We start from the raw sequence: 21,421 nt of genomic DNA on the forward strand, positions 1-21,421 counted from the left end.
TGACCAAGTCAATTCTGTAAGTTGATCACAGACTTTTTTCCTACTCTGTTCAGTCAGAGCACTGGAGTGATAAAATAGGGATATTCCGTGGTGAGTTATGTCTTTTTTGGAAGCTACACATGAAGCAGTAGTAGGAAGATAGCCATGGTGGTATAGAAAGATGGAATTCTTGCTCCTGCCTCTTGGTCCTGCAAGGTCTTCATCTAATTCTAGGGACACTGACTTGGATGGGACTGATATAAATAGGCTTGTTACATTTTAATTGCATTTTTTGTTTTTGTTTTTGAAGGCATATACACCCATATGCCCATGGCAAAGATTCAGATTTTCAAAAGGTATACAGAGAACATTAAGTTTCCACCCCTCACCCTCCACTCTAGTTCCCAATTTTACAATTTCCCATTTCAGAGGCAACCATATTCCCAGTTCCTTATGTTTTTTTCTGAGATGTTTAGTATATGTAAGATTGTCCTGTGGGGTGAGAGTGTTTTTTCTCCTCTTTTTCCTTTTTTAAGACAAATTGTAGCACTCTGTAGATACTGTATTCTTCATGCTTTTTTTCACTTTAAAAAAAAGTGACATAAAACTGTCCCCATGATGACGATATACTATATCAAGTGATATAGTGATATATCATGGGGTAGTTTTATATCACACCTAGAGTTCTGCCTCGTACTTTGTTAAGAGCTATATGGGGGCACCATGATTTATCTAACCAGTTCCTACTGGTTAATATTTAAATTGTTTTCAGTCTTTCCTTCTTAAATAATGCTGCAGTTAGATATTTTGAATGTAAGCTTTTGTGTACTTGTGCGAGGATATCTGTGAGATGAAGTTGAGATTGCTGGGTCCGAAGGATGTGTGGGTTTGTAGCCTTGATAAGTGTCAACAAATCGCAATGGGACCATTTTGTACTCTCGCTGATTATGTACCAGTGTGCTGAGCAGGCTTTGAATGTCTCCTATCTGTCTGGGCAGGTTGTACCAGTCGGTTAAGCTGCTGTACTCCATTGGGATCTTTTTCACCTACGCGCTCCAGTTCTATGTCCCCGCTGAGATCATCATCCCCTTCTTTGTGTCCCGAGCGCCAGAGCACTGCGAGTTAGTGGTGGACCTGTTTGTGCGCACAGTGCTGGTCGGCCTGACATGTGAGTAGAAGGTGATAATTACCTTGCTTATTTTTCCCTAAAGGGCACCCGGTCTCCAGGGCTTGCATGAGAAAAGACAGGATGTGTTGTAGTGAAGCTGCCTATGTTTGTAAGCAGAAAACCTGACCCATGGCCTCACTTGCAGAGTTGAGGCACCACCAGATGGGAAAGAGAATTAATTATATATGTATCATAAAGAACATGGGAATGAGCGCAGTGGTTTATTTATAGATAGAGTATGAAATGCTGTGGAGATGGTTATCATTCAGAGGAAGACATACAATTACTATCCCATATTAAATAAGGTAAAGGTCTGAAAGCCATTTAACCCACATCTATAATGAGTTTAAGTTACTTTGATGAAGCATACTTATTTGCTTTTTCAAATAGTTTCTCCAGTGTGACAGGTTACTCCTTAGATTTCCTTTAGAGCCTTTATGACACTATTCTAGACAGTTTTTAATGTCAGTCTTACTAAATATGTTTCAGAAACTTTCTGTTGATTAACCTAGGTGTTTGATTGATCGCTTGTGTTTTATTCTTCTTTTCCCAACCCCATGCCAAAGAGTGTTAAGTTAAAAGACAGGATATCCTTCTGTTTGCTATGGTTGAAAACTGCTGACATTTAGAAAATAAAAGTAAATTTTTTTTTGTAGCTTCTGTGAGTTGGTAGACTAGAGAACCCCTGAACAAGTCGGTCTTTAATAGCTAATTTAAATTTCTAGGAGATTTGCAATTGTTTTCCAAATTGCATAGATTTCTCTTTTTGGCTCTATGTGGGTTTTTTTTTTTTAGGTTTTATTCTTTTGAAACAAGACTCTCTTTGCTTATTATATTGAGACTTCCCTGAGGATTTTCTTAAATTATTCAGTCTGAGCCTCTGTCTTTGGAATAAAGATAGATCCATATGATTTTTTAATTCTCATTAGGGTTCAATGTTTTAAGGATGAAAGCTGGGAATGTTGTCTAGCCTTTGCGCTGAGTCAGTCCTTCAAGCCCTCTCCTAGACCAGCCTATAGAAACAGCCCACACAGCAGCTAATCTAGGGCCCAAGGCTGTTGAAAGCAGTTGCTGTTCCCACAGTGACTGAAAAAGAAGGAACATGATGTATCCTGCTTTTCTAGTAGATTGCCTTAATGTGTGCTGGTAAGATGGGATACTCGGACTGTAGATTTTAATCCTTCCTGTCTGTGCCAGTAACTCTCCATGCTTTCATTCCAAAGTGTATGTTTCCACCATGGATGGATTAGCTCTAAGTGCTGAGGAGACAGCTTTCACGTGTACGGTTATTTATAATGTAAACTCTGAGGGTCCAATTCTTAAATCCAAAGGGTACTGGAAGAAAGAATGTGGTTAGTTCAAATAATTTGCTCTTTTCCAAAGTGTTTCCTCCAGAAAAAGTAGATCTCTCTAGGTAAAATGCTCTGTCCTGACTAATCAGCTCCTCCTCCCTGCCTGTCAAGCTGGGGCAGTGAGTGGGAGCCTGACTCCTCTCCCTGCCCCATTTTCCCCTCCAGCCTGGCTCAGCCTCCCTGTAGCATATGTCACGCTTCCTGCCAGGCTTATTTCTGCAGCGCCCTGCAGGAGACAGCAGTCTCTGATTCACAGACCTCATGCTATCCTTAGATGCCTGTTGGTTTTTGCTTCACTTTTCCTGGCCCTGTCTGTGAGTCTCGTCTCCCTGCTACAGCATGATACTCAGAAGACATGGCTGCTTTTGATCTTCAAGTGCATGCCGTTGTTTCTCCCTTCTGTGATCTATTGTGACTTAGCCCTGCATTGTCATCCTGTTCAAAAAGGCAGCTCCCTTTATCTCTGACAGCACTCACCTCTCTCACCTTCCTTGGAGACTTTGAAGTAATTGTGGGACTCAGTAGAGGCCTTTCATGGTAGCAGCAACTTAAATGTATTTATGCGAGTCTCGCCTCTGTTCTTTCAGCTCTTTCGGCACCGTTGATTGGCATGTGATTTTAGATCTTTAACGTAATTGATTTTTTTTCCACTTATAAATTTTATCAGCAGCTTCTTTTATTGCTATTTCTGGTGTTTTCCTATCTTTTCCCCAACTTTTCCTCCTCCTCTTCACCCTCCAAGGGGAACAGGAGGAATTTGGTATAGCTTCATTTTTTTTTTCCCCTTCTTAGAATTCAACTTTGCCCTCCCCAATCCTCCAAAGATTACTATGGCTGATATGGATTTTGTAGATGCTTAGTTTCAAACTGTTGGAAAAGAGGGTCACGGAAAACAAGCATTTCATAGACTAGTGTTCATTGTGTTATGATTTCATATCAGACAGTGTTTACTGCCAGCCCATATTTTTGGAAATGCAGTCTTAGCAGATCACCTTATACCCATACCTTGTGTGGAAGAGGTTGGCTCCACCTGGCAGAGTCTGGAGTTGTAGGATCAATGACTTTTCATATTTCTTTGGAGCAATCACCCATCCTTCAGTGATTCCTACTAATTCTCCATGGCATTTGCTGTGTGAAACATTTTACTTCAGTTTGCTATGAAAATTTCAGAAACCTAATTTTGAAGATATAATTACATAAAATCACATCATTCAAGAAGCCTGTTCAGACTGGAATGCAGAGCTTCAAAACATTCCAAGCAGTCAGATTTTTAGAGGATGAAGCTTCAGGTCCAAACAGTAGCTTCTTAGTACCTTTAAGCCTTTTACACCTTTTAGTTTTGCAGCTACAGTGAAGAACAGCAGCATCATTAATTAGCTGTGCAACCCTGGGTCCCCCAGGAACCCTCTCACAAGGTCTCGGGGTGCTCAACTGTAAGATAGGAAAGATGTCTGATCTCCAAGGCTTCTCTTAACTCCAAAATTCTGTGATTCTGTACAGCTACTTTGAGCTTAATTTTAAGTTTCTGCAAAAATATTACTCTAAAAAAAGAAAGTCAATGTAAAAACATTTGGAAATGAAGAAGAAATGTCAATATTCCACCAATTTAACAAAATAATTTTTTTTCATTGTATCTTCTGTGTCTTAATCCTCATGGTTGCATTGTAAAAACAGTTGCAATTGTAGTTTACACATAACTTTGTCTTTCACATTTTATTTACTTTTATGTCACACATATTCATATCTTTCACTAATATTTTTGTGACCTCATGGTATTTCACTGTATTGGTGGATCATATTAACTAAAGTACTCCTTTAATGTTGGACATGGAGGTTGTTTCCCTTGCTTTTGTGTTTTTTAAATGTTTACCTCCACTAAGTCAAAAGTTGTATTCTGTCCAAGACTCTTGTGAATTTTAAAGGCATAGTTATAGACATTTAAAAGTAACAGGGTAGGTTTAAACAGCTTTGATCATAATAAAATAGGAGCAAGAGCTCCCAGCACAGGAACTGTAAATGGCCAGCATATTTCCTAAGTGTGTGTATGTTCTTTTCAGTGCTTTTCTCTTGTCTTGTGCATAAGTCAGCTCTTTCTGATGCTGGTTCAAAACCACAGGCTCCAGAATCCGGTTCCTTCTGTGAACATGACTGCTGGCCATATGTTGCTTCAGCAGTTTAAAAGGTCATATTCTTCACGTCTCTTCAGCCAAAGGGAAGATGTTTTGTAATACTGTTGGAGCCCTCTTGACTAATCATGTGGTCTAGCTCAGGTTGTCCTCTGGCCCCCGTTTCATACATGCCACAGCTGAGCTGCTGCTGAGAGGTGTGTAACTGCAGTGGGGAACACACTGTCTTCCTCTTTGGGCTGGGTCTTTTTGTGTTGGGGCAGGGGATTAGAGGAGAGTGGGGAGAGGGGTATTCCTGGCTGTCTGCTTCCTGACATCTCTACCTTGTTGAATTTCTCTTCATAGGGCAGTTTTAACTCACCGAAGATAGTTAGTGCCAGAAGGGGTTTTATTTGCCCCTCATGTCTGAGTAGTTGATTGCTGCCTCTGGAGTTAAAGTCATTTTCCATGGTGGCCAGACAGATACTCGTGCTGTTGAACCCTGGGGGCTGTTTATATTAATTTGGTTTGGACATCCTTCTCTTCTTCCCACTTTGCATCAGTGGGAGGCTCACTCTTCTTGCCCTCTGCAGTGTTACGCCTTATGTAGGACTCAGTGGCGGTATGTGGTTCAACCAGGACAGGAAGAGGGACTTCCCTTTGCAGCCCTGTGGTCCGGGCTTTAAGAGGAGAGAAATGTTCTTAAAATCTCTATTAAGGATATTTTTATTAGGCATATTTATCTTATGTAGTGGTGAAAACAAGAACAAGTTTTTAGAGTACTTATAAAATATCATGACGAGGTGAAAGATCTTTGTCCAGAGGAAAAATTCTGATCTCAGGCTCCTGTTTCTGTTTCCACTTAACTCTCACACATAGTGCAGCGTCTCTCCGACTCCACTTAACTATCATGAAGGACCCATACGCCCTGCTAGGTCAGTATGGGGGAGGCTGGGGAAAGGACAGGCTCTCAGGACTGTGAGAAGCTCTGATTTGTCTCCTGCTCGGGGCTCATTTTCTCTGATAATAAAGACCTCCTGTCTTTTGAGTGGGCTTCAGCATTTGTGGAGATGCTCTTGTGGCTGGCACTGAAGGAATAACTCACACTTTCTTTATCCATACAAAACCGGTTGGGTCAGAAGCTCCCTTTGTGGCAAGCCACGTGTCCCAGGAAAGGAATCCATTCCATCGCTTTGCTGTGCCACCTCAGGCAGCACATGGTGCTTCCCAGTTGTCAGCGAGGGGAGGGACATATCCCACAACACAGTCCTAAGTGACTAACACTGGCGTGTGTAGTTCCTTAAAATTTCAGAGTTGGGTGAGACTTCAAACTTCACCTAGTCACCACATTTCACAGGTAAATGAATGAACTGAGGCTCAGAATAGTAAGCTGACTTGCCCTGCACCACTCAGCTTGTTATGGAGCAGCGACTGGTGATAATATTGAAGCATTTATTACTGGTTTTTAGAACTCTGAGTTCTTTACATGAGGGATATCGTTTGACCATCCTGTTTAGCAGTTGGGGAAATGAGTCTCAAAGAGTTTAGGTAACTAGCCACTGAGTGGTAGAGCTGAGGTCAGAGCCTGGGTATTCCAAACCCAGAGCCTACACCCATTCCTGTACCACCCTCTCCCCAGGGCTTAGTTCTCCCGATTGTTGCCCTAGTGCAGTTTCCACCCCACAGTAACGCCTGGCACCAGCACTGCAAGGATGACATTAGGCAGGGAGACCCAGACCCCAGAGAGGGCAAGTGTCTTGGTTGTTTGTACCACAGCAGACTGGCTCTTTTGTTGAATGTTAGATGACCTATGATGAGAATGCTGTTTTGTCATCAGCCTACAGTTTTTACCTCCAATTTTCTCCATATTCAACCCTCAAGGTTTGGGGGATGTCACCAACTCTATTTAGAAGCAGCTAGGAGCTGAAAACATACTGTTTTTAAGTTGCAGGGAAATTAAAAGCCTAAATTTTTGCACACTTCTCAGAACCTTGAGATCAGTGAAGATGTTAATGAGAATTGCCATTATGGTTAATTAGTAGAAGAAGGAAAGATGAAGAATTGCCCCAGAGTACAGCACTGTGGCAGAGGTGGATCTGAGACTGATATCCTTGTACCCCTTTGCTGTCAGGCTTTGGATCCCTTGTCCAATTCTACTTTATTTGTTTTTATGGCTCCTCAAAAATCAACTTCAGACATTTCAGTTTAAAGTGTTTCTTACAAAATCTGGTCTCTAAATGCAATCCAATCCTTTCTTCTGGTGCTTAGCCAAAGAAGCAGTGATCGATTCAGACATTGGCTGCCTTGGACTGAGGTGTTCTGGCAATCTCACCAGTGTGGTGCCTTCCTTAGAATGACTCGACTGCATTTCTGCTTTACAAAATGAACTTAGAAGCAAACCTCTCATATACAATGTAACCCTCTCGTAGGAATCAGTGAGGTAGTAGATAAGCTCTGAAAATCTGTATCAGTGCTGGTAGCATCCAGCTGTCATCCAGCAGTGGAAAACACAATCTGTCAAACTACATTTGGTTACTAACAGGTTAAGGATGTATTTTTCATGGCCAAAAAATGAATACTAATGATGATAACATTACATGTAAGACATCCCTACTGTGTACCAGGCCTTCTGTTAAGCACCTGCATAACCTCATTTGATCATTATGACATCTCTGTGACATAGGAGCAGTTAATATCCCCATTCTGCCAACAAGGAAACTGGGGAATGGAAAGGTGCCATAACTTCCCCAATGCCATTCAGCTAATTATCAGCAGAGCCAGGATCTGAATACAAGAACCCAGTTCCAAAGCCGACAGCCCTCAATAAACCTGTGAAACACTGACCTTTGCCCACCTGGTGGAAAGATCAGTGAGATGGGAAGTGTGAGGTCAGTGGGCATTAGGATGGGTGTGTTTGGTGAATCCTTCTCCTGCTTACAGCACTGTCTGGCAGTGTTGACAATGGCTGCTATGGCACGGAAGCTGATGGCACCCCCTGTGGCAGTGCACCACTGGTCTTCATCAGTCCCTCCTTCCTCGCTCACCTGTGACTGAGTTTCAGATGTTGGAGCTGGGGTTGTCCTGACACAGAGACGTGGTCATTGTGTGGGGTCATTGCCAGGGGTCAGCCTGCAGACAGAACTGCCTTTTTCACCTGTATGAAAACGCTCTGTGAAATGGGGTTTTATCATGGTGTCTTTCGAGAAGGAGGGGTTTCTTTTCCTTTTTGGTTTCATGTCAGTTAAGTAGAGATGTTTGTGTTGAACGGTAAGAAAATGAGCAGCTGCTCAGAAATGTCCACCTTCTTTTCTGCTCCCTACCCTCCCTTCTTTGGTAGAAACCAGATTGCCCTGAAATATAATTTGGTTGCTTTTGCCAAGAAAGATGGAAGTCACGCACTGTAGCAAGAAAAGCTGAAAGCCTGGGGACCGGAGCCAGAAGATCCAGGTTCCAGTCCTAGTTCTGCTGACGTTGCAGTGGGCCACCAGTTATTCCACATTTCTGGGTATCTATTTCACAGAGACAGGACTGGATAATGTCTAAGTTTTCTTAGAGCTCTCAGTCCTTTTAGATGGGCAGATGCTGAATTTGCTCAACAGTAGGGAGATAGACCTCTCCCAGCTCTGGGCATCTTAAACAGGCATGTCCTCTCTCCCTGCAGGCATCTTGGCCATCCTCATCCCCCGCCTGGACCTGGTTATCTCCCTGGTGGGTTCCGTGAGCAGCAGCGCCCTGGCCCTCATCATCCCACCCCTCCTGGAGATCACCACCTTCTACTCAGAGGGCATGAGCCCCCTCACCATCTTCAAGGACGCCCTGATCAGCATCCTGGGCTTCGTGGGCTTTGTGGTGGGGACCTACGAGGCTCTCTATGAGCTGATCCAGCCAAGCAATGCTCCCATCTTCATCAATTCCACCCGTGCCTTCATATAGGGATCTTGGTTCATCTCTGCAGCTGCCTGTCCGTGCCCTCTGTGTCCCTGTTACCTGTCCGCAGAGCCTCAGGTATGGTGCAGGCTCTGAGGAAAGTCAGGGTCACTGTGTGGGAACCACTCGGCCTGGCACCTGGGTACCCCGGGCCAGGTAAGGCTGAGGGCAGGTGAGAGGTGGGGTGGCAGACACGCAGAAGTGCCGCAGTAACAGGGCTGTCACTGCTCACGTGTATCTATTTACACCCAGAACTTTCCAGATCTCCCTCATCATGCCTCCTCCTTCCTACCTGCCCTCTGCCTGCTGGTGCACCTCACCTAACTCATTCTCACTGCACAGTTCACTTTATTTAACAATTTTAGTGTCCCCCACCTCATGTTTTCTCCTTTTCTGGGCCAAGCATAGATGAAATAACTGGGAACTTCTCCTCTTTATAAAGCTGGGCTTCTTTCCCATCTCTCTCCCAAATGTTGTATCTCAGTATTCTTCCTATTCGAGTCTCCAGGGGGTGGCTGGACCTACCTGGCATTTAAAACAGGCCCCCCAAGCTGGAGTTTTTAATCTTGACTCTCTGGCTTGCTGTGACCCCTAAGGCAATGCTTCTCTTCTCTGGACTCCTTAGTTGTGGATCACAGTACTGTATTCTTAATTGCTTTAGCTCTTAAAACATATGAAGTGTTGCTTAAACTGAAAATATTTGTATCTTATTTAAAATCAGATTTTTGTTTTTAGACTGTCTCTAGATTTGGGGTTATTACAAATCGCTTCTTTCTCAGTAAACTTTGACTCAACTTCTCCTGCTGAGAAGAAGCTGGCTCCAGATGTCTTCTTGGGTCCTCGGCACTCTTGGCTGAGGACTCAAAGGTTTTAATCAGGATTATCTAAAAATGTACCTCGGTGAGGAGGCGTGGATTTTGCCTCCTGTTGACCAGACTGGTTTCATATGAAAAGACACTGAAGGACTGCAGAAATGTTGCGGGTGCACCGGGCCGAGGGAAGGGTGGCTGAGTGAGAGGCGTATGAAGTGGGGCTGTGTACGTTTCAGCCTCAGCCCATGCCAGGTGAAAGGATTAGCAATGTTCAGTCACCATCAGGCTGGGACGACACCCGCTCTATTGCTGCGGATGAGTAGCTGAGGTCAGTGTGCAGAGAGAGTTTTAAATTAAGTTCATAGACTTTACAGCAGATTGTCTGACAACTACGTGTGGTGCTTGGTTGTTTACAATCAGTGGGGAATAGGGCAGAACCAGTGCCCAGCCCCACGCTGCCTCTGTGGCCTGGACTTTGAAAGGAACCACTGAACACTAACGAGCCCTGTCTTTCCCCCAGAATGCCTCCCTGGGTATCGCAGACGGCCTTAGGTTGGCCCTCCTCAAGGTCAGCCTTCAGATTTGGGAGCAAACTTCAGAGAAGGCAGAAGAAGATACACTGCCTTGCTGTGGCTGCCTCTTCTTTCCTCTTATTGCAAGAAGTATTTCTGAAGGTCATTGATGAATTCCCCCTCTCATTAGCGCTGTGTGTGTGCATGTGTGTGTGCGTGTGTGTTCCTGTGTAAGCAACAGAGCAGACTCCTTGTCTGCTCTGTTCCTGTCACCAGGCTCTTGCTTCACTGCAGATATGGTTCACTCTGAAAGTTAGTTGAGGGAGAGCAGCGAAAATGTATCAGGAGTTTTGCTTCTGTGTTTCACCAAAGTTCGTAGGGCTCTGACCCACCCACATGGCCCCAGTTTTTTCTTTCTCTTCTGTTCCAAAGCCAGGAGAGCTGACTTCCAGGAGAAGGGATGGGAAAAAGGGGACTCTCATTGTAGTGGCTCCCAACCTACCTAATAATTTGTTAACTTAGGAACATGCCATCATTGTTGACTTGTTCTTCCTTAGGAGAAGGACGTTTTTCACCCACCCTTTTTGTTCTGTGGTGGACTCTAACAGGTGCTATATGACCAAGAATCTAGCTGGGAGTAGCAGAGGCCCTGTCTTCTGAAGTTTCAGGTTTAGAAGTTACCACAGTGGGCTCAGAAACTGTCATCTCCTGGTTCTAAGCTTGGCCTCTGGCAGCCCAGCCGCTATCTTAGCTGTCTTCCCCAGCAGTGCTGAGAGTGGTCTCAGTGAGAAGGCGGATGAGAAGGTCCTTCTCGGTGAGAAGAACCTGTGTCCTTCCCACATCCTCCTTGGTGGACGTTTCTCAGAGCTGCTAGAGGCCATCCTGCCCAGCTGAGTTCTGAGACTGGGACTGTGATGCTGGGACCTGAGGGCTGGATGGTAGAATACTGGGGTCCCCCAGCTCTTAGCAAGATGCAGGCTATTGCTCCCACAGCCCTGGCCCTGAGAACATGGTAGGTAGGAGAGTTGGCTGTAGCTTTAGGATTTCTGGAAGCCAATTTGGCATGGCCTGTTCGATCTCTGTCTTGTGCTCCTGCTACACTAACAGACTGCGTGGCTCTTTCGAAACACCCAGGAAGGGGCTCCAGCCGGAGGATCTTCCTGGCTATGCAGCTGCACAGCTCTTAGGCATCAAGCAAAGGGTCAGCCAGCCAATGGTAGTGGGAAGAAGCCCTTCCTCCCCTTCTGCAAGCAGCTCTCGGCCAGCTCAGAATCTGTTCTGCAGCCCCCTGAAGCAGAGAACCCTCCCTGGTGTCTTCCCAGGATAAGTAGAAATATCCCAGAGCAAAGGCTTTCAGGAGTTGTGAGGCTGCATCTGCTGGAGCAAAGGGAAACCATGGGCTTTCTGTTCAGATACTCTTGAGCTCTGCGACCCTGCTCCTGTCACCCCAACTTCCCCAAACCAGAGGTAGCTTTCTCAGAGCCCCTTGGTGGTTTTCTCTTCCATGCTGCTGTTGGGGGCAGGCTTCCAGCTGTCAGTGGGCAGTGGACGTCCTCCTAAATGCAGGCACTTGCCAGGGAGAGTGTGAGCTGGCATCTTCTGTCACTCTGCCTACCAGTTGTCACCATTCACAAATGGCATTATTTATATTGTGCTGCTGTCCAGCTGCTAAGAACCCTTCATCTGCACAAGCCCTGGCTAGATATGTGTGAATGTGTGGCATCATTCTATTTCTGCTGCCCTCTTTTATCTCACCTCTGCAGCCAGATTCATTGGCTGATGCTCACCGCTCTCTGTCTATCCCCATGAAATTTATAGTTTTATCAATAGTCTTAAAGTGTTGATCCCAAACATGTATATTAGAAAAATCATATTTCTTCTCTCTCTTCTCTCATCTTACTTTTCTCTTCTCAGATTTCTCTCTTCCTAGAACATGATCTCTGTTTAACACTAATGTTCACCTCATATTTTTTGGAAGTGCAAAAAACTCAGTTTATGTCTGTTTACAGCTCTCTCTCCTCACTGCTCACAGCAAGCAGGTCTGTAGCAGTGGATTTTATTTTGCAGCTGATGAGACGTTAAGGCACGCCTCAGCATCAGCCCCTACAATGCTGCTTCCTCGAAGAGAAGCCACAGAGTCCAAGTGGCAGGACTTGAGGTTGGCTTCCAGTCTGCCTTAGAAGTTAATTTTCCTAAGTACATTACAAATCTCTGAGGCCATTAGGGGAAAAGGAAGGAGTGTGGTTTGTCTTTGAAATTACGGTTAATACTTTTCAACAGTAAGTCTGGCTGGTTGCAAGGCTGTTTGCCCCAGCAGCACCAGCCTATAACATTTCTTCCCTTTTGTTTGTGCCACTGAGTCATTCCCTGGCCAGAGGACATAAATGGTGCTGATAGGAGGTTATCAGAGTGAGGAAGATAGGAAATGAGGGTGCAGGGTGCCTGTCATTCACTGTGTTATTTGGTTTAAATCAAAGTGATTCTGGGGAATCTATGTTCTTTCAGTGGGTAATAAAATCAGTAACTCTATTGTAAAACATGTCAATGGATGTGTGAAGAAAACCGAGCATACAGTAAGTGTTGATAACCACACAGTACTGTGTATGTCACGTGGCTGCGTGGATGTGCACTTCCAGCATGGTGTGTGTAGAGATGTGGCTCATGCCAGAGCTCGTAGACCTTGTTTTGGGTTTTGCACATGAATCATATGTTAAGCTTTTTCTTTTCAATAAATGAATTTTATTTTTTATTTTTGAGAGGTTGCTGTCTGTGTCTCTTTTTTTTCTTTTTACGTCACTCAGATCCCTTTATTAGATGCTGGGTTAAATGTTTCCGGCTTATGCCACAGACTTCATATGGGAAAGTGGCACAAGCAGTAGACCTATGCATGGAATTAAGAGTTGCCCAAGAAGAAAGGGACCAGGAATGTTTTTCTTTTTCTTTCTGATAGACAATCCTCCCATCCCTAAACCTCCTCCTGCTTCTCTTGAAAACTGGAGTAAGAATTTTCAGCCCTCTCCATGCATAGCAGATGAGCCCACATGACAGGTGGGGTGGCCAGTTTTATATGTGTCAACTTACAATTCAGTCACACACTAACGCAGGTGTTGCTGTGAAGGTATTTTGTAAATGTGGTTAATTAACATCTATAATCAGTTGCCTTTAGGTAAAAGAGGTTTTCTCAATATTATGGGTGGGCCACATCCAATCAGCTTAAAGGCCTTTTGAGCAAAGCTGAGGTTTGCTTGGAGAAGTTCTGCTTCAAGCCTGCAGCATCGGCCGCTGCCTATGGGACTGCCCTGTGACTCGCAGACTTGCTGGCTCACACAGTCATGGAGCCAGTTCCCTCATCTCTCTCTCTCAATCTCTCTATGTGTATATATATTCACATATGTGTGTTTATATGTGTATACCATATATATATATATATACACATGTCTCCTACTGCCTTTGTTTCTCTGAAGAACCCAGACACAACAGGTAACACTTAATTTTCTTGAAATGTGGAGATTAATTTCAGGACACGACAATGGAAGACACCCCTTCCCTTCCCTTTTTGTCACTGAGTGGGAAAAACACACACAAAGCTTAAAATGTTTATTCTCTCAATACAGTTTTACCCAAAAAAATACTGGGGAATTTGTTCCTACCAGCAAGCATGCAATCAGTTCTGTGGCAAGCACTAGCCAGATGTGCTCCAGTTCATTTCTGACGCCACCTACCTGGAGATGGCATCAGATCCTACAGGATGAGGGCTCAGTCCTCAAGAGTGACACCCCCACCCCCACCCCCACCCCCACCACTCCAGTGCTAATTGCAAGTGCCAGGTTGTTTACCTGTGCTTCTGACTGGCTGTAAATTATAAATCAGGGTTCCCATGATTCTGTTTTGGGGCTTAATTTGTTAGAGTAGCTCATAGAACTCAGGGAAATATGTTTACCAGTATATTATACAAAGGATACAGATGAAGAGATGCATAGGGCAAGGGATGGGGGGCGAGGCACAGAGCTTCCATGCCCACCCGCGTGTACAGCCCTCCAGGAACTTCCACAGGATCAGCTCTCCAGAGCTCTCCAAACCCTGTCTGTCTCCTTGGGCCTTTTATAAAAACTTAAACTGGGTAGGCATGATTGACAGCCATGTGGAATTATGACTGAACAGATAAATGTAAAATGTAATATTAATAGACTGGGGAAACCCAGGAAAGAGATTCTTCTTCTTGGCCTCTCCATGCAGCTTTCCTTCATCCAGAGCATGGAGCAGGATCACTTCTGAAATGAAGGTCTGTGACTCACAATTAAACAAGGTAATTTTTATGGCCAGCTCTAAGACAGAAAGCCCAGGGAAAATTAGAGTTTTTTGTTTTTTTTTTTTGGTTTCTATAGACTGTCTTGGGGAGAAATAACAAGGGCTATGGAACTTAGGAGCCAGAAACTGTGTACAAAAACCAACATATATATATATATATATATATCATAATACCACAGTCACATAGACAAGGAAAAAACAGGACCATCTGAGCTGCCTCCTCTATGATTTGAAAAGTAATCTTTGTTGACTACTGAATTAAAACAAGTTTAAAAACAGAGCCTTCAAGGAACACTGTTAAAGTATAACATTTTACCAAGAGAGGAAGGTGGAAATGTAGTCTGTTGTCTATTTTCATTGTCAATATCATTTCTGGAACAGGAAGGTCAAAGAGATTTAGCAGCTATACCAAGCTGCCAACCAGTAGGTAGCAGCACTGGGATACACACACAAGTCTCGTTCCAGAAGCTGAACACCTCCCAAGGTGCTGGCTGCCGGTCTTTGTTGCAGCCTCACGAGGGAGGTTTGCCTTGAGGAATTGTTGTGAGGGTTAGAGAGAATGTTGTAAAGTGCCATATGTTATAATCGCAAAGGGCTTCTTAAACATTTTCTGAAATGTTAGCTGACCTGAAGAAAACCGGGACTCCAAAGTACTTCTGCTTGTATTTCCTGCTGTCCATTCATGCGCTGATGTCTTGCTCACTTTCTCTGTGCAGGACACTCAGTCCTCTTTTAGATTGTCCACCTCTTGAAGTTTTTATTTCTACTCACATTTATACCTAATGGCTGTAATCCCTTCTTCCAGAAAGCCGGGGCTCTTAGGTAAGCCCATCGCACTACTGGAGGCGTAAACCTGAGTGACATTGGACGGAATTTGAATCCTAAGCCTGGGGCACTTTGCTATGTAGGCTGCCTTTTTCATACTTAGCCCATTGCAGTTGTTGTGCTGAGGAACTGTGTGTGTTTTTAATGGGTATGCTTTACTAGACCCTTGGCCATCGTTCTCCTTAAAAAAAAAAAAAAAAAAAAAAAAAAGAAGTATAATTTACATGTAATTAAATTACATTTACCTTTTTCAAATGTATAGTTCAGTGTGTTTTGCATACAGTCATGTGACCACCATCTCAATCAAGATACAGAATGTTTCCTTTGCCCGGAAAAGGTCCCTTGTGCCCCTTTGCAATCAATCCCACTCCTTGGCAACTGATAACCTGTTTTTTTTCTGTCTCCAGTTTTGTCTTTTCTAGAATGCCATGTAAAACCATTACATATGCAGCCTTTTGTGTCTGGTTTCTTTCATTTAATATAATCATGCTTTTTCTATTCCCCCATGTTGTTACATGCATCTGTAATTGGTTCTTTGTATTGCTGAGTAGTATCCATTGCATGGATGAATCATAATTTGTTTATCCATTCATTAGTAGATGGACTTTGAGGTTGCTTTAAATTTTCAGCTATTTATGACTTAGTTATTTTAATGTAAATTTCTGGTAAACAATTAAAAAAGCTGCCTCTTCTTTCTTCCTTTAAAACTCAATTGTAACTGCTGCTAATCAGAGTATGTTACGAGGACAACTTGAATTTGTGCTCCACAGCGGCCATTCTCAAGTTTTGGGCTCAGATATACTCTATACTTAATCATAAAAACAAATTAGCTATTATGAATAAAGCTTCTATGAATACTCATGTACACATCTTTGTGTAGACGTATGTTTTTATTTCTCTTAGGTAAATACCAAGAGGTGAAATGATGGGGTTGTATGGGAAATGTGTGCTAACTTTTGGCAAATTGTTTTCCAAAGCGGCCATACCCTTTTGGATTCCTAATGAATAACAGTTACAGTTGCTCCATATCCCCACCAATACTTAATATTATGATCTTTTAAATTTTAGCCCTTCTAATGGGTGTAAAGTGGCTGCTGTCGCAGTTTTAATTTGCATTTTCCCAATGACTAGTGATGTTTTGCACCTTTTTACATGCTTATTGGCCTATCTTCTTTAATGAAGTATTTGTTCAAGTATTTTGCCTCTTAAAATTCAGTCATCTACTTCTTTTGATTTAAGTTTTTTATTTTGAAATAATTGTAGATTTACAGGAAGATTCAAAGGCACAGGAGGGAGGTCTGGTGTACCTTTCAGCTGGGCTTCCCAGTGTTAACATTTTGCAAAACTGTAATACATTATCGAAACCGGGAAATTGACATTGGCACAATCCATAGAGCTGATTCAGATTTCATTAGTTATACATATACTCATTTGTGTTTGTGTGTGTGTGTGTGTGTGTGTATAGCTGTATGCAGTTTTATCACGAGTCGCTTTGTATACACCACCACCACAAGCTAGATGCCTAACTGTACCATGACCTTAAGACTCCTTTATGGACATCAACTCCCTTCAGTCCCCCACATCCCTAACCTTTCCCAGAAGCCACGAATCTGTTCTTCATCTCTATAATTTTGTTATTTCATGAGTGTTATATAAATTGAATTATGCCATATGTATCTTTTTGGGATTGGCTTCTTTCACTTAGTATAATTTCCTTGATGTTCATCTATGTTGTTGCATTTAGCAATAATTTGTTTCTTTTTATCACTGAGTAGGGTCCCATGGTACTGATGTTTAACTATTCACTCACTGAAAAGAAATGTACATAGTTTCCAGATTTGGTTATTACAAATAAAGTGCTATAAATATTTGTGCAAGTGTTTCTAGATGAACATAGGTTTTAATTTCTCTGTTACATGTGCCCAAGGGTGCGATTGCTGAATTGTACGATGATGTGGTTTGGCTGTGTCCGCACCCAAATCTCATCTTGAATTTCCACACATTGTGGGAGGTGATTGAATTGTGGGGGCGGGTCTTTCCTGCACTGTTCTCCTGATAGTGAGTAAGTCTCATGAGATCTGATGGTTTTAAAAAGGTGAGTCTCTGTACAAGCTTATTCTCTCTTTGCCTGCTGCCATCCAGATAAGATGTGACTTACTCCTCCTTGCCTTCGGCCATGATTCTGAGGCTTCCCCAGCTATTTGGAACTGTAAGTCCAATTAAACCTCTTTCTTTTGTAAATCGCCCAGTCTCAGGTATGTCTTTATCGGTGGTGTGAAAACAGACTAATACATATGGTAAGCCCAGTATTAGTTTTAAAAGGAACTTCTAAACCATTCTTCAGAGTAGCTGTACCATTCTACTACTACACCAACAATGTAAGGGTGATCTATTTCCTTTGCAACTTTGCCAGCCTTTGGTGTTATCACTATTTTTGGTGGTTTTATTTATTTATTTATTTTTTGGTTTGTTTGTTTGTTTGTTTTGAGACAGAGTCTCACTGTGTTACCCAGGCTGGAGTGCAGTGGCTCACTGCAACCTCCACCTCCTAGGTTTAAGCGATCCTCCTGTCTCAGCTTCTTAAGTAGCTGGGGCTACAGGCACATGCCACCATGCCCAGCTAATTTTCGTATTTTTAGTAGAGACGGGTTTTGCCTTGTTGGCCAGGCTAGTCTTGAACTCTTGACCTCAGGTGATTCGCCCGCCTTGGCCTCCAGGGCCTCCCAACACTATTTGTTATTTTAACTGTTTATCAGATGCTGTGTTTTGTTAGATTTATACTTAAGTATTTAATTTTCTTTGGAGCAATTATAAATGGTAATTTTTTTTATTCCAGTTTCAGTGTGTACATTGGTAGTATATAGAAATACAATTGTCTTGCTTATTTTAATCTTGTATCCTGTGACCTTTCTGTACTCAATAATTCTGAGTTTTTGGTTAGGTTTCTTGGGATTTTCTTTTTAGACAACCATGTTGTCTGTAAATAGAGATAGGTGTGTTTCTTCTTTTTCAATCTGTATCTCTTTTCTTTTTTTTTTTTTTTTTTTGCCATATCACAATGGTTCAAACTCCCAGTTTGAAAACAAGTGGTGAGAGTGAACATCCGAGTCCTGCCCCTGATCTTGTAGGGAAAGCGTTCAGTCTTTCAATTTAAGTATGATATAAGCTGTACAACTCTTATAGAAGTTCCCTCTATTCCTATACTGAGATATTTTAAAAATCATTAATGAGTACTGAATTTTGTCAAATGTTTTTTCTGTATCTGATATGATCGTATAGTTTTTCTTTTTTTGCCTTTTGATATGGTGGATTCCCTTGATGGATTTTTGAATATTGAACCGGCCTTGCTTACTTGGAATCAGTCCTACTTGGTCATTTTATATTATTCTTTACATTGTTAGATTGCCTTTCATTTTTCACTCACCCTGATATTTACTCTGACAGATGTAGACTCTAGAATGGTGCCTTTTTAGAAATGAGCAAAACCATATACATAATTACTATTTTTGGCATAAGCGTTCTTTTGCCCCAGGCTAGATTTCCAGCTGCTCTGGTGCTACAGAAAGGTTGCATGGGTTTCTTTAGAACAGGGTTTCTCCCCGTCTCTACTAATACAAAAAATTAGCTGGGCATGGTGGCGCGTGCCTGTAATCCCAGCTACTCAGGAGGCTGAGGCAGGAGAATTGCCTGAACCCAGGAGGCGGAGATTGCGGTGAGCCGAGATCGCGCCATTGCGCTCCAGCCTGGGTATCAAGAGTGAAACTCCGTCTCAAAAAAAAAAAAAAAAAAAAAAAAAAAAGAACAGGGTTTCTTTTTTGTTGTTGTTGGGGAGACGGAGTTTTGCTCTTGTTGCCCAGGCTGGAGTGCACTGGCGTGATCTTGACTCACCACAAACTCTGCCTCCCAGGTTCAAGCGATTCTCCTACCTCAGCCTCCTGAGTAGCTGGGATTACAGGCATGCACCACCATGCCCAGCTAATTTTGTATTTTTAGTAGCGACAGGGTTTCTCCATGTTGGTCAGGCTGGTCTCAAACTCCCTACCTCAGGTGATGCCCACCTCGGCCTCCCAAAGTGTTGGAACTGCAGGTGTGAGCCACCACAGGGTTTTTTTTAACCTCACTCTTATTGATATTTGGGGCTGGATAATTATTTATTCTTAACCTCACTATTGGTGACATTTGGGGCTTTTCTGTGCATTAGAGAATGTTTAGCAGCATCCTGGGCCCCTACTCACTAGATGTCAGTTGCACCTTGCAAGTTGTGACAACTAAAAATGTCTCTAGAATTGCCAGATATCCCCTTGGCGGGGGTGGGGGATGGGGTGGAAATCGCCACCTCAGCTGCCAGGAACCAATGCCTGAGAACATTTAGTGCCACCTATCTTTAGCTGGGGGGATGTCCTTTTACTGTGGCCATGGAGCAAAGTTTGTCGATACAGATGCTACACAAAGAGCTGCCTTTTCAGTAGTAATGGTAAAATATCTCTAACATATCCCGAATGAACATTGATACCAACTACGCTAAGCACTTTATGTATGTTATCTCCTGTACTGCAGGAAAGTGCTGGTAATATCCCCACTTTGCAATCTAGGCATAAAAGGTTAAGTGACTTGCCCACGATCACATTTCCTAAGTGGTGAAGCCAGGTCTGTCTGACATCAAACCTCATGTCCTTGCCGCTGGAACCTACTCCCATGTCAGCCGATTCCTTCATTTCGTACCTCACCTCCTTCAGTGAGCACAGTACATTTCCAAGCCTGTCTTTTGACTCAAGCCTGCTTTGCACCCTGCCCTCCATAAGTCACTCCCAGCCATCAGAACTACCCACCATTGCCCAACACTTAAAACCTCTAGGCCTTCACTTTAGGTTTTTCCCTAAAGACCCTCCTTTCTGTGCTAAATCAGAAGCTCTGCTCTAAGACCCAGCCCAGATGGCTGGGCCTCTGCGGACCTTCCCTGGCCAGTTCGGTCAGAACTCAGAACTCCCTCCTCAGCAACGCTATCACTTCCCTGCTCTGGTTAGCCTAGTACCTGCCTGTGTTGGGGACATGTGACTACTTGGCCACTTTCCCCAGATTGTGAGCTGCCTGAGGGCACTGCTCAAGTCAAATGGGATCTACCCCCACTCTGCCCTTGGGGGCTAATTATGTATCTGGAATCTTTGGTTACTAAATTCAGTGTAGTCTCCTTCCCTAGTGAATAGTGGCCTGGCCTGGCCTGGTAAGGAAGTTACATCACTATATTGTGAGCTCTGTATCAATCTAACCAAGCACCTTTCTTGGTTGGACCCTTTAGATTCATTGAGGAATTCTGAGACAAGTTAAAAAATTTTTTTTTTGCAGCTGGATGCCTGAGAAAGTTCTTGCTTTTCATTCAGTGAAACAGCCAGTGCCCTTCTTCTAGAAGAAGACAGAGGCTGCCTGAGGGCTTCCAAAGCCTGTCCTTAGACACTGCACCATGGGCAACTGATCAGCACCTGGGCCTGGCGCCCTAGCTGGCCGGCATTGTATCAGTGTTTCAAGCTGTGCAAAGAGGTTGGGTTGACTGTTCTATAGTGGACCAGCTGCAGGCCCTGGGCACGTCACTCTATGCGTTAGAACTTCACATACTGGATCTTTTTTTGCCCTCCACCTCTTTCAGATTCTTCACACATAATCTTCAGTTCAGCCGAAGTCATTTTCCACCCAAGGCCTTTGGCTCTGCCTTTCTTATCCCCAGATACTCACTTTTTGAGGGTTCTAGCCCAGGCCTTAGGCTTACGTTGGAGACCCCATCGTCCCCCCTCCAGATCACTGCCCCTAATGCCTGGAAAACACACGTGCCCTTTCTGTAAAGGCTTGAGAACCACCCGTGTGACGACAACTGTGCAAGCCCTCCCTCACCCGCCAGCCCTTGAAGGAAGCCGTTTCCCAATTCTCCTGTTTCCCAATTCTTATACCGTTTGTCCTGGCGAATCCCAGCTGCGTTTCCTTCTCCAGTAGCAAGGCCTCATCTGGCTCCTGAAACCACTCCTCACAGCATGGCAGCAAGTCCCCACGGTGCCCCTCCATTCCAGCCCGCTCCTCTAGCAGTGCTCCAGGTTGCTGTGCCACGCTTAAGGCCCTGCCCCAAAAGTGGATGTAGGGTTTCAGGAGAGGCTTGGGGTTGAGCTCCAAGGTGAGTAGACCCCCATCTCCCCAAACCTGGACACCTTGGCACTGTGCCACCTAGAAATGAGCATGGTCTTCCCTTCTTGTTCTGAACTCAGCCTGCTCTGCTGCACTTGCTCCTGCTCATCAGTCCCCCGTATTTGTGGTTTATTTCACGCACCCAAACGTAAGGCGCACCTCCCGAGTCAGGCTGACCTGGATTGGAATCCTGGCCCTGTCACTCATGAACTCCGTGACTTACCTTATTTAAGTTACTAACACAAATTACGGGCCCCTCAGTTTA

At 43.7% G+C, this 21,421-nt stretch overlaps 1 protein-coding gene across 7 annotated transcripts in view; it reads left to right on the forward strand.

Moving 5' to 3' along the window:
* The window catches only part of SLC36A1 (solute carrier family 36 member 1), a 124,318-nt gene that overhangs the window by 43,009 nt on the left and 59,888 nt on the right, over window positions 1-21,421 (forward strand). For 4 of the 7 annotated variants that reach the window (XM_012474316.3, XM_012473658.3, XM_012472638.3 and 1 more), the window contains 2 exons: window positions 978-1,147; window positions 8,266-12,611. In XM_012474316.3, the coding sequence (XP_012329739.2) occupies window positions 978-1,147; window positions 8,266-8,537 (442 nt within the window). In that variant the 3' untranslated portion in view covers window positions 8,538-12,611. Of the gene's footprint in view, window positions 1-977; window positions 1,148-8,265; window positions 12,612-21,421 lie in introns of those variants that run through there. The other 3 variants (XR_001110767.3, XM_012475609.3, XM_064366536.1) reach the window with 3 other exon arrangements.

The sequence above is a fragment of the Aotus nancymaae genome, unplaced genomic scaffold, assembly GCF_030222135.1.
Source record: "Aotus nancymaae isolate 86718 unplaced genomic scaffold, 86718_ANA_hifiasm-v0.15.2.pri h1tg000064l_1, whole genome shotgun sequence".
Taxonomy (NCBI): domain Eukaryota; kingdom Metazoa; phylum Chordata; class Mammalia; order Primates; family Aotidae; genus Aotus; species Aotus nancymaae.